At 42.8% G+C, this 14,645-nt stretch overlaps 1 protein-coding gene across 1 annotated transcript in view; it reads right to left on the bottom strand.

Moving 5' to 3' along the window:
* Positions 1-3,518: 3,518 nt before the first annotated feature.
* LOC105568648 overlaps positions 3,519-14,645 on the bottom strand; it is a 12,986-nt gene continuing 1,859 nt past the window's right edge. The window contains exons 2-5 of the mRNA XM_012024473.1: positions 10,879-11,023; positions 9,885-10,222; positions 5,931-6,041; positions 3,519-4,621 (exon numbers count right to left, since the gene is read on the bottom strand). Coding sequence (XP_011879863.1) covers positions 4,369-4,621; positions 5,931-6,041; positions 9,885-10,222; positions 10,879-11,016 — 840 coding nt within the window. The 5' untranslated portion in view covers positions 11,017-11,023 and the 3' untranslated portion in view covers positions 3,519-4,368. The remainder of the gene's footprint in view (positions 4,622-5,930; positions 6,042-9,884; positions 10,223-10,878; positions 11,024-14,645) is intronic.

The raw sequence follows: 14,645 nt of genomic DNA on the forward strand, positions 1-14,645 counted from the left end.
TCCGGGATTGTATTCCCTCGCCGCACGGCAACAGATATTACTTTGCGGTTAATAGCGAGAATTACCGGACCTAGTATTATTAACGAGCCCTGCTTTCGCCACGCAATCAATATATCGGGTTTCTTTCATCGCCAGTAATATCAACGACATCGGCGCCGCGAGAGTGTCATTATTCCCGCGGAGACGCCCCCACCGGACACTGACGTCATCGAATAAATCCAAAATCAATTTCTCTCGGCGAGGGCACACGAAGGGCCCATCGCACGATGTCTCTCTGGTGGCCCACACGGCGAAACAGTCTCGTCACTCTTATATCGTTACCGGCGCTGCCCGAGGGTCTCTCGAAGGGCCGATGTAATTTTTCATTCTTCGTCCCGCAGCCACGCTATGATATTAGATAGAAAGCACCGGGCGAAGGATAAGAAAGAGCGACGAGGAACGGAAACGGAAGGTTATGGAAACCAGACTGATTTGGGGGAAAATAACGAAAATGTAGCTTCGCTGTCGTCACAATGCGCAAATAAAATTCAGGCGCACTTAAGGCTCTCCAGCAAATAAAGTCTTCCTTGAATCCTAAAACTCTGCGGAGAAAATTACGACTGCTTAATCGCTGGAGTTATACGCTGCGCGAAATAATTTTGACGATGCACGCAGGTTCCAGGGAAATTATCTGTTTTTTTTTCGCGAAGATATAAAGTATTTATGACACGTGCAAATACAACGTAAGTGCTATCTCAAGGGTACTCTCCTCCTCTCCAGTTTCCATCACTCACCCCCTGCTACTTCTACCGCTTCTTGATGCACCGTCCCATTTCGTGTCATATCTCACCCAATCCACATCGGCCGTGCACGATTAAACTCCTATCGCATCTTCTTGCATGCTTTATAACAACATATTTGAAAAATGGTTGTCCCTGAAGTTATAGGCAGAACAAACAAATGTAAGTAAAATAAGTGCGATGTATACCAGCCCTTCGAGTTTATTTTTACCTCATATGATTTTTCATTCAGGTCCGTAGGATAACGTAATTACATGATATTATATTTCTCAACCATTGTTGTTTTATTCACTGGCGAAGAATTGGATTTTCAACTTCGTTCCTTTTATAATTGTATGAGTCTAAGGCCAATATTCATCGTCAGATCTTATATTCAAGACCGTCTCAAGATCATCTTTAGATACTCCGTAGCCAATGAAATGTTCCGTACAGCATTTTTAGATAAATTCAAGACGGTCTTAAATATAAGATCCGACTATAAATACCGGCCTAAAAGGTTCTCTAGGTTTTAATCAAGTTTCAGAGATATTGTTAAAATTAATTTGTACTTCACAATTAGTTACGCTTTACGATACGATTTGTATTCGTTTTGTTATAAACGGTTAAAAATGATCGAATAACTTGACAATTTCGCGTAAAATATGTTGATTATGTTCTAAGTGCAATTTTATCAACGCAAAATGTGACTTTATTTACGTCGAAATTTGCGCGTACGTTTGAATTCCACGATTACGAACTCGTAACAGCCTCGCATTTTATAACACTCGGCACTCGCAATGTCCATAATTTATGAACAAATATTAACGTAATTAAAAAGACACTACATATGCTGTTCATCGCGTTCAAATGATCAGGATTACGTTTTCATTAAAAGCAATAGTCGAAATCAAAATACGTATCTTCGCCCTGATCGATTCAACTGATAAATTTCCGATAGAGTTCTTCAGATAGCAGCATCGTTGGAGAGACATGAAACTCTGATTTTAAACCGACGTTGCGAATCTCGCGTAATAATGCTGCGAGATGTAGGGGGTCTCTATTTCCGTTTCTAAAAAAGAGATGTGACCAGCGCGAATGTCGTTATAATCGAACAGCTGAGGCCTCTTTTCCGCGATGCCGATTGCTTTTCTCCAAGAGCGTGTGCTTCACTTATCTTTTAGATTCATAGTAAATGAAGATTTGCAATTTAGAAATATACATTTGTATACATCAACTATTGAGGTAAAATCTCTAATCTTAGCAATTAGAATTTAAGTAACAACGATTTTTGTTTCGAAACATTTTCCCGATTGAACAGAATTAATCGCTAATTTCATCAATACCAATAAGTCCGCAGAATGATACGCAAAAACAGTCACTGAACAAAGTAATTAGAAATATTAGGTATAGAATTTTCAATTTCGTAGACGGGACAACGAATTCTCAACGTTTTTTTGTTGTTTTTCACTCGGCGCGGTATCGTACGACGTCACGCGGGCCAACGTTTACCTGAAGGTCGCCGCGCTCACTCGCTCGCCGAACGTCGAGCCGACAAGCAGTGGCGATCGAGTCGCTCCGTGCGTGGTATTACTTTTGCGTTATTGATTTCCAAGACTCGATCGCGATGAATGCAGGGATAAAACACTATTGATTTGCACACCTTTAAGTATCAGTAACAAGTAATGTTCCTTGATTAATTATTAAGTTTCTACAACTTGTAATGAGAAACGAATTGTATGTTGAGGCGACGGCTCTTTATCAACGTATACCAATAGATATTTCGCGAGACTAACTCATCTAAAATATGAAGGTAAATCGTGGTACTTTGTCGCTGTTACATCTCGTTTACGCACCGCGCTTTTAATTATCTATCGATTTCGTGTAATCTGTTCCATTTTCGGGAAAAGAGAGAAATTTGTACGACTTCGGCGTTCGTGCTGTAATTCGCTCTGTGATTCTTCGCAGCTTGAACGGGCCGGGAGTAAAGAAAGTCGCTTATTGCACGTCGTTACATTATTTCTTTACCGCAGACTATGCTTCCGGTGCTCGCGTTGCGTTTTATATCGCCAATTCAAAAGTGTTTTATCCATTATCCTATTCTTCCGATTCAAAAATGCAAATTGTTAGTTTGAGTAATTTGTATGACAGAAAGTCACGCGATATTTGTTAATACTATTTCGTGCGTTTTGCGGTATTTCACATCGCGTACGGGAGTGTCCGAAATTTCGCGCGATCGGTGATTCTCGCGAGTGAGTGTTGTGTGAGCGTCACAAGGAAATCTGAGAGGAGGAGGAGGAGGCTAAGGAGGCATCGAGCAACGGCGGAAAAATCGTAAGGTAAGTGTCTTACATTTTTATGTTATTTGCTACTTGTGTAAAATAAAGCATCTGTCCTGTGCTTTTATTTTATTTATTCTAATACTTATTCGAACGATGATTCGAATAAGTGTTAGAGACAAAACCATACGTAAAATTTTGTGAGTGTATATTTAAAAGGAAGACTCGTTCAGTATTCTATTATATATAATTCTTTCAATAAATACCTATTTTAAAATATATAAAATATAAAGTATATTTAATACAGTAATTTCGATTTTACATAATTAGCCTATAATAATCATATGCATATTTTGCATTTTTACAGTTGAACATATAAGTTAACGATGTACAACTCTGCTGTTGCAAATCGTATCAGTGAGTGATAAATTACTTTTTATTTTAAATTGACGTTGCGCATACAATTACTGCTTTGCATGTATATAAATTCTTAAAAATATACCAATACTCAACTGCAAACTACGCGCGCGAAGGGCGCGTTTTGTCATTTCTAGTATTCTAAAAATATCATGTACAATATTGGCGAGGTACTTGCAGAAATGGAATAGAATACATTCCTTTGAATTCCGACAGTCCTTAAGCCGTTCCTTCCTCAATCTCCTCTTCAATCTATCGGTTCCCGATATTTTTTCTCGTTTCCCGCCCCTGTCATGCAATTCGGTACAATCCTGTCCAATTAGTTAAATCATATTATCATGCACGATAACGATGTAACGAGGAACATTGTTATAGCTTGTTACGGGGCGTATCAACCATATCCATCTCGCTGGCGCCATGTGAAATGTTTCTCCGATTTTCAGCGTCCCACTTTCCACTTCCAACTCTGTTATTCGCGTCATTCTGTTTAATGATGTACCCGCAAATCGCGTATTAGTTGTTTGAACGTAATTCGCGCTTGTGCTTTTACACGCGATATTAATAATAGTTATAAAGGCTGAATAGCGACGTTAATTATCAGGACATTGATGTTAATATTATAGCGTGTGAGGTACAGTTGTCAGAGGCTGTCCTTCCAATATATGATCGATGCCTTCGCCGCTTCGTACAACATAAACATTCGGAGCATTCGTGACGATGGCAGCGATTGGCGAGCGAGCGCAGCAAGATTTTCTCATCTGCGTGTTTTAAATTACGAATTCTATCAACCCCGCGTCCTTCTAATCCGTCCGTGGTGATCGTTTACGTCGGTCGAGGTCGAGTCGTCGGCATCGTAAGGGAGGCGTTCTCCATGTTCGCGCGGCGTTGAAATCAGGCTGCCGTTTGCATGCATCGCGTTACCTCATGTTGTATCTCGGCCAATCCACGACAGGCCCGTCCTCCGTGCCAAAAGTTCCGGCGTGGTCCGCAGCATCCCCGGGGCGGTCGGACGGGGATGCGTTATATTTCCCAAGCGCCAAGTCGATGAGGGAGAAACTGCACCCGGGAAACATGGTCGCGCAGTCCTTGCCCTCGTGGCCGGCTTTGTGAGCCTGGGTATACGTGCGATGCTCCTGCGGCTCAAAGGAGAACACTCTCTTCAAGGGTAATCTGCAACGAGAGGGGCAAAGCGAGTTATCTCGTAGATTGCAAGTCGTGCGTTCATCAGCTTCCATGGCAACAATCGAATTACGCATCGAAGGGCCGTAAAAAATCGGCGAGGAGAGAAGGCCGGGGAGCGCGCGCCCTGATCTTCCTTGTATCAGCTATCGAGTATCATATTATGTCTGAAATATTCTTCTGGAAGAATAGAACGATGGTCTCTCAGGAGAGAATCCTCCCCGGAACGTTCCTAATTTTTTTGCAAATCGCGCAGCGCTCAAGATGAGTAGGTTGCTTGTAATAGTCAATTATAGAATAATCGAGGCGGTCCCCCGAGATAGAAGACTTTCAATCGTATATGAATTATGTTTCTGATCCGCCATCGTTTTGCCTCGAATTTTATTCTTTTATGAGGGGGACACATAATTGTCTCTATAATTTAATTTAGAAGAGATGGAATTTAAATAAATTAATGCATAACATTCCAAGGAAATTTGTAGATTTTACACTGAATTAAATCTAGTACAAATTATAGAAAATTTAATTAAGAGAGGTGCATTTAAATTTGTGATACACTTTTAAGAAAAAAGTTAAAGTGGCAGCTAAAAGTGAACAAAATCGTAAATTATTTTCTCAGAGAGAGAGGGAGAGATAGATAAGAGAGATACATAATATCGCGCAAAATTTTACATAGAATGTTTCCCTAAATAGATAGGGATCGAGTAGCGAATCATATAATTGAAATACATAATCGAAAATGTCAAGATACTCTCGATAGCTTTTATGCTTGTGCAAACGATTGAAAGTGAAGGGTTTTTCACGAACGAGAGGACAAATAGCTAACGAAACTACAAAACTACGTACTGGCCAGTTAATGTCGAGTGGATAATAGAATTTATATTTTCAGACTAATAACGAAGATACCAAAGCGCGAAAGGTTTCTATCGAAAAGAGTTTTCACTATTTCTACCATTTTTAATAAAGAAAGATTTTACATTTATCAAAAAGTTATCGGAATGTAGCTCTGTCTGTGTTTAATTCGTCTTGAGAAAAGCTATTTATCCAGCGTTATTATTTAGCGTTATTATAAATCTTGCACTTTCGTAGTATCACAGCTAACTGCGTCTTCCACCGCATTTGTTCTTTTCTCCCTTCTCTTCCTCCTTCGTTGAATCACATTATTTTAAAGTTACGCGGCACTTAATATTCATGAATTCTTAAAGTGAAATGTAGAGGAAAAAATTCGAAAAATAGGATACTAATCTACGACCCTTCGAAGCGTGCATTTGCCAAATCCATTCTCATTTGAGAAACTTACGAGAATGATATTCTCATCATTTCCTCTATCAAGGTGTTGCCCTTTGGCATTAATCGTTGGGATGCTTCGCAAAGCGCGCGTAAAACACAAGTCCTGCCATCAAAACCCATCCTAAAAAAAATAAGAGAAACTTCTGTGTAACATAAAACGCTTGCGAGATGTAATTAGAGGTCGATATGTATCTACTTATTTATTTCTAGTGTGAACGCAGCCATCCTTCTAAAAAAGCTTATAAATTCAAATTAGTTGATAAATATGTTCATTAATACGATTTATGTAACGTAAGTAAAAGGATAGAGAACGTAAATAATCCATCTCCTCGGTAACAAGCTCTTAGCGAACTTATTACTTTAAAAAGGAAGGAACTTAAGGATTCCATAGATTCTTTCGTGCCTCGTACATTTTTCCGTCAAAGATTAAAAAGATTGCGCCCTGAAAAACGCTTCAAAAATCCGTCTAGTCTTTCATTAAATTCGGCTTCGACTTGTTGGTTTTTCGTCATATCTGCGGATTGTTCGATCGCGACAGTAATTTTTTCGCCTATCAAACTGCTACTATATACCAGGACGGGAATATCAGGAGTCTTTCTGACTTCGTTTCTTTTCAGTTGAGATCCCCTATCAATTCGGGGGCGTGTAAGAGACTCGCTTCATTCTCGCAGCCAAGGTCCGTGTTATGTGTATATTCGAAGGTTCTGGCTTTCTCTTTCTAACCTTCCACCCCTTGACCGTGAACAACTAATTCCCAAAGCCGTTTCCCTCAGTTGTACACTGAAGTTCAGAGTTTATTCATACTTATGATCATTTCAACTGCCAAAAACTTAAGTTGTTCAGTAAAGAATGCTGCTCTGTAGTTGAAAAGACTTAGGCCGGTATTCATAGTCCGTTCTTATATTTAAGATCATCTTAAGTATACTCTTAACATGATTTTGAAATAACAATGGACTATGAAGACCGGCCTTAGTTTCCTTTTCATTCTCACAGCCAAGATTGATCATTGCGAAAGCTTTATCACGGAATTTCATACTTGCGATACATAAGTTTCACTTTTTTTCTGAGGTAAATTAAATCAGGTTAATCTCAACTTTTTCACCTTACTAATTATGATTTATCAATGGCTTCTATATCGATACTTCACTTTTTGTTGTGGCGATCAGTTGAAATTTCGTCGTCAAACAACTTTTTACAAGAAAAGCAAGATGCTCCAACATTTGGACTTTGCGCTACGGATCACATTCGCGGGAGATTTCTTCGCAAGCTATCGCCAATGTTATTACGGAGGTTCTCAACTTAAATGTCTTCGGCGCTATGTGTTTCCCCGAGTAAGAGCTTTCGGCTGCTATTGCCGCGGCCTTATTCGACCAGGAACGAAACGCCACCGACGAAAATAATCGGGCCACCCTGGCAGAGAGTATAAATCTGGTTATGGCCCTCGGCCGCGGAAGAGAGAGGAACTATTTTCCCGTGGTCGTTGGCCCGAGAAACGGATAAATGGTCCGCCAGACCCGTTCAGAAACAACCCCCCGTCGCCGCTATCGGGCCGTCGTGCCGTTCCGCGGCCGTGGAGGCGCCCACCCTCTGATTCATGCCACCCTTAAGCCGCACCACCGCCGACCAATCCCTTATAAACCACCGGCGACGTTTCCCCTCCCCCTCCCTTTCTTCAACACATACACACCCGTGCATGTATAGAGAGAGAACCATCCTTGCATAAGGACCAAACGGTCGCCATAAGACGCCGGGCGTAAACCACCGCTCTAGCATCTTCTCGGCGAAGGGGTGAATGATTTCGTACGGATATTAGCCGCAATACTCTGACGGTCGCCTCGTTATCCCGAGCGGGATGGGGTAAACGGTGCTGCTAAATGTCGTTCGATAAACGTCCTTAAAAGCGTCGCGAGGGGTGCAATAAACGCATTCGCTGAATTATTATGCGAGACCCCGACAAATGGCCTCTTTTTGTCGCCTCACAACGTCAGTTACAGTCGCAAATGTATTTGCCTCGTAAGCGTTGTAACGTAAATTTATCTTTTCATTAATGTACTGCGATATTCTTTAAATGTAAGATCGTTTTTGCCTTCAGAAGTCCGATGGATTGCGATAAGAAAGATGTTTCGGGTTACATATTTTTATGGGGAGAAAAGTGATTCTGACACAGCGGTGTTTCGCGTGCAATTTTAAAAAAACACATTTGATTGGAAAAGCTGAGGCAATATGTAAATGTGTACAAATATCAAATTTGAATTCCGCAGATAAATGAATTAATTAATAAAAATAGTGCGAGTTAGGACTTTCTACCATGAAAATTTTGGGCACGAAAGATGATCAAACATGATCGGATAAACAAAAATCTCCGGACATTTATGCGATTATCCTTGATTTTATTCTGGCAATATGTGTTCTGTATTTATTACTTTGCGCTTGTTCAATCGATGTCAATAAACTTTAATAAAATATGCCAATATCAATGTTGCATTTCGTCAATTAAGATAAAATATTATCGCATCCATGAACTCGCGCGATTCATCATAAATAATAGCGCTAATAAAATAATTGAACTGGATTGTTTTCGATTTATATCTCTATGTTTTTGACTTTATTCATTTGGCATCCATTAATTTGGATCCCTTTTTGAAAATTACATACAAATTATAACTTGCACAGCTTCTCGATTAAGCGCAAAGTTTTCAAGATGGAATTTCTGCAAAGAAAACCCGCGTCCATAAAATATTAGACATTGCGATAGCCAATATTTCCGTCCCAATAAAACGCAATTTAAATCCGTATCGATTAATGAAAATCAATTAATTACATTCTCTGCGTAATTGACTTATCTCTGTATTTGATATTACGTAAGCTATATTACTACACGAATGTTTTCATGAATTGACAGTTCTGCATGCAAAAGGTGCAAAAAGTGCCGAATCACTCCGTCATCCTCTTAACGCGATCGGAGATTAAAGATTGCCTTGACATTATGAAATATCAGGCGTCGGCATTGGTCACCACCAATATTATCGTTCCGTCGAATAATTAAAATTAATTGGCGAAACCCGCCGCGTAATTGCCACCGTCATACGTCCGTCCGATAATACGATATGACTTGACAAATTGTAAGCTCGCGTGACGTGATAATAGCGCGTCTCTATCTTCGAGCGACATGCGGTACGAAGAGTTCGGTCTCGCCATCATTATCGCGATGTATCGGCTTTTCCGCCGTTAATGCGGTCGATACGTCGGTACGCCGCGATAGATGACACGGAAGGAAACCGAGGTGCTTCGACGGGTCTCCATAAAGAGACAAGACGGCCGGTTCGATCGCTCTGGGAGCCGCTAAAACCGCCGTTCCATTTTATTACCGAGCGTGTCTCTCGTCTGAACGTGTCTCGCGAAAATTCGTCGCTCCCTTCAAGACGACCTGAAATCCAGGTTAATATATTCGCTCAATTTGAATGGATGCCGGCGGGCGACGTTGATCCGGAGAAATTGTTGTCTTAACACGGGCGCGGTTGTTATTAATCGTTATCAGGCGCAGAATTAATCGGATCGCAATTCAGACAACATCGATCATTACACCGCCGTGTCGTAATTTGCTTAATGCCCGATCATTCGCGTTATTATGCATTATCGATCGGCACTGAGTGCTCCGCAAGAACTGAATCCTCAAGCGCTAGTCTACTGAAAGAGCTTCATGAAATTCAAACTAAAGAATTATTTCTTGGGACAAATTTTTTCATCCGTAAGACATTCACATAATCTTCCGTCGCTCAAGAATAAATATGTCTTCGTCCGCTTATTACCCTTTGTGTAATTTTCTTCCTAAATGTGTGTAGTAATTTTGTCTGTTCACGAAGCAGATTGTTTTAAAGGGACACCCCGGTGACTTTAATTATTTCCTGGGCGGTTTATCGATTTGTTACGAGTTTAAAAAGAAGAGAATTTCAGTAACACGTACGCGTTCATGATGAGTTCCAGTTTATTGTAAAGATCCCTCCGATGTCTCCTCTTTAAGTAATAGTACTCTGACTTGCGGTACTTCTTTTTACCAGCTGTAATGCGTTGCTTGACGTTGTTATTCCAACCAGAGTTCAGAGCGCCGTAGCTATTAGCGACCGCGGTGGAACCGTAACGATTGTGCTTATTGCTCGTCTTAAATTTATCGTTCCTCAGCTCTAAGAAGGGCTCTAGCGCGGGTTTGCTCTCGTTAGGCAGGTCGTAGGAGATACCCCAGTTAAGGCCCTCCGTGAAAATCTGGTCTGGGGTCAGAGTGTTCACGGTCAAGCAGAGAGCGATCTGAAGATGCAAATGCAATACATTAGATTTATGGCCTACCCTTTCCTCGCTTTTGTATCTCTACTTTAATTCTTACGATTGTCAATCTAAAACCCGCAATTCTTCTAATGAGAACGTTCATACTTTAGGAGTAAGATTAATAACGCGTATAATTTTCTATGACAAAGGAGTTGCGCTTATGTATAAAAGTCTCGCGGGCAGAAAATAAGAAGGCAATTATCCTGCGTCTTTGAAAAATTTTAGGTAACTGTCGGACTACAGTTATCTGTTGATGACGAAAGTTGTTTCAATTACGTATCTAAAAATGTGATAGCGCGTATGACACGTGAATAATATTAAAATGTAATTGTTTCGCCATGTAACCTCAGAATTACCCGCTGGCAAGTGCATTCAATCGGCAAGTAATTAATTATCGAGTTAATTACCGCATGCAGCTGCTTGCGAGCGACGTCTCTTACAACTAAATGTTAAATTAATTAACGTACTCGTTACATTTGCATTTAAATTAATATTTACCGCCATATTTCTAAAATGTGTTCTTCAAGCTAACATGAATGTAATGATTTCTGGCGCTACGAATAATAATGCCGCTTCGAATTTAAGTGGAGATTACGGAGATTATTCGCGATAATGAATCGGTATTGTGCGATACTCACGGAAAATGTGGAGCCCTCGGGAAAAACGACGTAACGTCGTTTCCTCGAAAGACTCGTTTGGTACTTATCGTCCGCCGCGTACTCGGACAATACCAGGCATAGAACCAGAAATACCAGGTACTTGGCACTGTAATCCATTGCTATTCTGTAAAACGTACATCGCGCCACTGATCAGCGATTGAGAAATAACTGATGAAATAACTTTTTCATAAATATTTAACAAATATCACACATAAACACACGCATATAAATCGTGCGGAATTACCTATTGTGCAAATTATATGAACATTATTGCGCCGCATATACATCTTGTTTTCCGTTGAAAGAGGAAACTTTTCCGAGACGAGTGCGTTAATTACTTCTACATAGATTGACGCGGTCGGAGCTTACCCGTCGCTTTTTTTCAACGATATCTCGTTAATCCAGATTTGAGAACCCGCAGAAACCGAACCGCTAATTTCGTCGCGTCAGGGAGGCGCCTTGAAGCGAAAGGAAATTATTCTCATTGTCCCCGCAAGACGCGAGACGGAAAAAGAGAGCGCGAGAGACGGGAGGGGGGGGCGGGTGAGGCGCGGGGAGTTGGGCGGCGGGGGGGGGGACGAAACTTCTTCTAGCGCGAACTTGTAAAGGAATTACCCAACTTTCCGGAGAGCAAATCTCGGTATAATCCGTTGAGAAATTGTTCGACGACTTTCCTGAAATAAAAGCAGCCCATGAGCGACGCCGGTAATGCCGCCTTTTTGCCCGCGATCGCGAGGAGCGAACTGCCGTAAACCACCGGGGCTCGTGATTCGGGCTGGTGACTCCGGGCCGGGCGTTAGCGATCGGCGGGAGGATTAGACCGGAAGTTGGAATTGTACGAGGAAATAATCTTGGGATAAATAATCCGGTCGGCTACGCTCCAATGGCTGGATTTATCGCGAGCTCGCAGGTATTTAAGAGCCGGCTCGGAACTTTAATTCGGTGTTTCGCGTCGCCTAAACCCGGAATTAAACATCAGGCGCACCATGCCGTTACCGTGCGCAAAATCGTTTCTCCAGTTAACGCGTTAACGTGAGATCTAAATATGGCGATACAAATAGCGAGGAATTGCAACCGAGGGCGTTCGCCAGAAAAGTCACCGTATTATATTCCAAATTCTTTTTTGTACGGTTCCATTAGGCAGCATTTTTTACTCCTGCTGAATTTCATTCTGCCTTTTTATTTATCCACGCCTTCTCGTGACTCTTGATCAAGACTCTTCCGCATCGCGACGATAAATTAAAATTAAAACAAATGAAAATTGAGCAGCGCAATTTCTACTTCAATAATAAATGTTAGGCATTTTAAATAATACATATGTTTTGGAAGCATCAGAGAGAGAGAGAGAGAGAGAATTTAAAAAATTTAGGCAATAAAGGGTTAAGGAGCTTCCGGCCCCGAAAAAGCGCGCGTTTTATCGTGGATGCAAAATTAATTTTTCGTTCCGCGGTAGGGCACGAGCGATCGCCATTCTTCCTCGACGTTAACCCAGTAAACTTCCGAATTGCTGGCATTAGTTTCCCTCCCTGGCGGAGGGAAGTATGTACGCGCGCCGCGAGAGCGTTACAGCCACGTGTGCACGTACACAGTGGGCAGGGGAATTGTACATTCTCACGTGATTATACATCGATCACAGTCCTTGCGTTTCCGGCCGCGAATCCCGTCGCTCCTGCGGGAGGCTGCCCGCTCTTCTTCCTCCCGGGGAGAGTTTCGCTCGTCCGCGCCCACGAGCGGGATATTGTCGCGTCCCTCCCCGTGGCCTCTCTCGTCTCTCGTCGAAGCCTCGCGGCTTTCGAAGCTGTGTACCGAGGAATCGAACGAGGATGACGGTAGGGATCCTTTTACGGCCGCTGCACGTTTCTGCGCGCAATCTTCCCTGATTTAGAAAACGGCGTGCGCGACGATCTCGCCGCCGATGGTGCTCAGCGGCGTGGCTTTAAGGCTACGTACATCCCGTCAGTTTATTTCCTCGTATCCTCGGCGACGCGGGGTCGTTTTGTCAGCGAATATTACTGCGCTCTACGTTAGACATTCCCCGCCGATGTAGGTCTTATTACTCGAGGCAGGTATGTAATCGCGCCAAAACGCTTCGCTCGCTCGCCTCAAATTGCAAACCACCTTCAGCAGCCAATTAATACCAACGCGGTGCGGGATTATTAACGTACCACGGTCGCCGACGTAGCGTAGGATGCTGTAAAATTTGTTCCGCCGGAGAGTCGACACGTGGGGGAACTGTTTACGTGCAATACGTCCGAGACGTAGGTTCGTTAATGTCAGCCGATCGATAATTTACTCGTAATCTAGCGTGCGCGGCGCGGACTTTAAATGAAACATTGTTTTATCGGGCGTGATCGCGCGCGGAGTATTACGCTGCGAGATAACTCGCCGTTAACGAGTTTTGTAAGTAAAAGCGGGGAATGATACCGACATGTCTCGCGAGAACAACACTGCCGATCTGCTGCCCACATATAATTTAGCCGGCGAGCTATCAAAGGATAACCAAGGACGCGGTCTGTTTCTGCGGATTGAGCTCCGTCGACTTTCCGCCAATACAATAATACATCGGATACCCTGCATCCGATGAAAACCAATAATCGATCCGTCCGCATCCGCCGGTATCGTCAGATCTCTCCAGCCCCCCCGTTCACCATATCCCGCGAAACAAGTCTGATTAGATGTAGCGGCCGTTCAATCGCATTCGAGCTTGGAATCCGATAACATCTATTCTGATCAACGAGAAACGTCGTCCGCCAGTGTGCTCCATCCTTGATCTCGTTTACAGACAATACGCGAGACGGCAAATGTTAGGACAGGCGTCGCGCAAGTTAATTGTCAACGTGTCCCTCAAATAATGACGTTGCGTCGCCCGGAAAATGCGGCCAGCTAAGGTCGATGGAAATTTGAAACTTTAGAGATAATTAGGTTGCGCCGAAATGTATATGTGTCGAGCGATTAAATTGATACGTAATCCTCGCGCTTATAATATGCAGCGTATAGAGATGAAGCATCGTTATCTTCTATAGATATTTAATGAGTGGATAATCACTTTGAATCAATCCCAGGCTCATTTCGCGTCCGGTACACCAGTCGAAAGATATTGTATGTACGTACACGACAACACGGATATCCCGGCGCTATTATTAATTTAATCGCGCCGGGGCGTGCCGAGCACATCAAGAATGTGACGCGCGAGATTCACTGAGTGCTGCGGATATCGTTGACATAATCTTCCCCGCGGCAGGAAATTGCCCAAGAAAATCGCTCGATCGTGGCCGCGGGGGCGCGTCCGACGAGGGTTGACCCGAGTATTTTCGTGTAACGGCGAGGCAAATAGAACTTCCTGCGTAGGACGTGGAGACCGATCCTTCGCGGTAAAAATATCCCGTAACTCACTTCGGTAAGCTCTTTAGGAAGTAGGAAATTAGCTCACCGTGGAAAAATGACAGGCGGCCGGGGGGAATGATCGATCGATGACGGCCGATAGCCTATGGAACACAGTACGCTGCATGCCGGCGTATACCGCTCAACGTGCGTTTCCATCACCGATTTAGGACGCAGGTATGCCTCGGCAATTCTTTTTATGATCGATTATGCCCCTTTCGCTGCGCGCGCAATTTTCCGCTATTGGGATAACAGCGTGAGATTTTTAAGACGACGTTAATGCCGCAGCTTCGCTCTTAAATACGTCGAATCGCGCCAAGACGCAAGCGTTTTCGCCGCCCCGCGAATAGCGTACGATGAATCAG

Source organism: Vollenhovia emeryi, unplaced genomic scaffold (genome assembly GCF_000949405.1).
Source record: "Vollenhovia emeryi isolate VEMERY1.0 unplaced genomic scaffold, V.emery_V1.0 DF939128.1, whole genome shotgun sequence".
NCBI lineage: Eukaryota > Metazoa > Arthropoda > Insecta > Hymenoptera > Formicidae > Vollenhovia > Vollenhovia emeryi.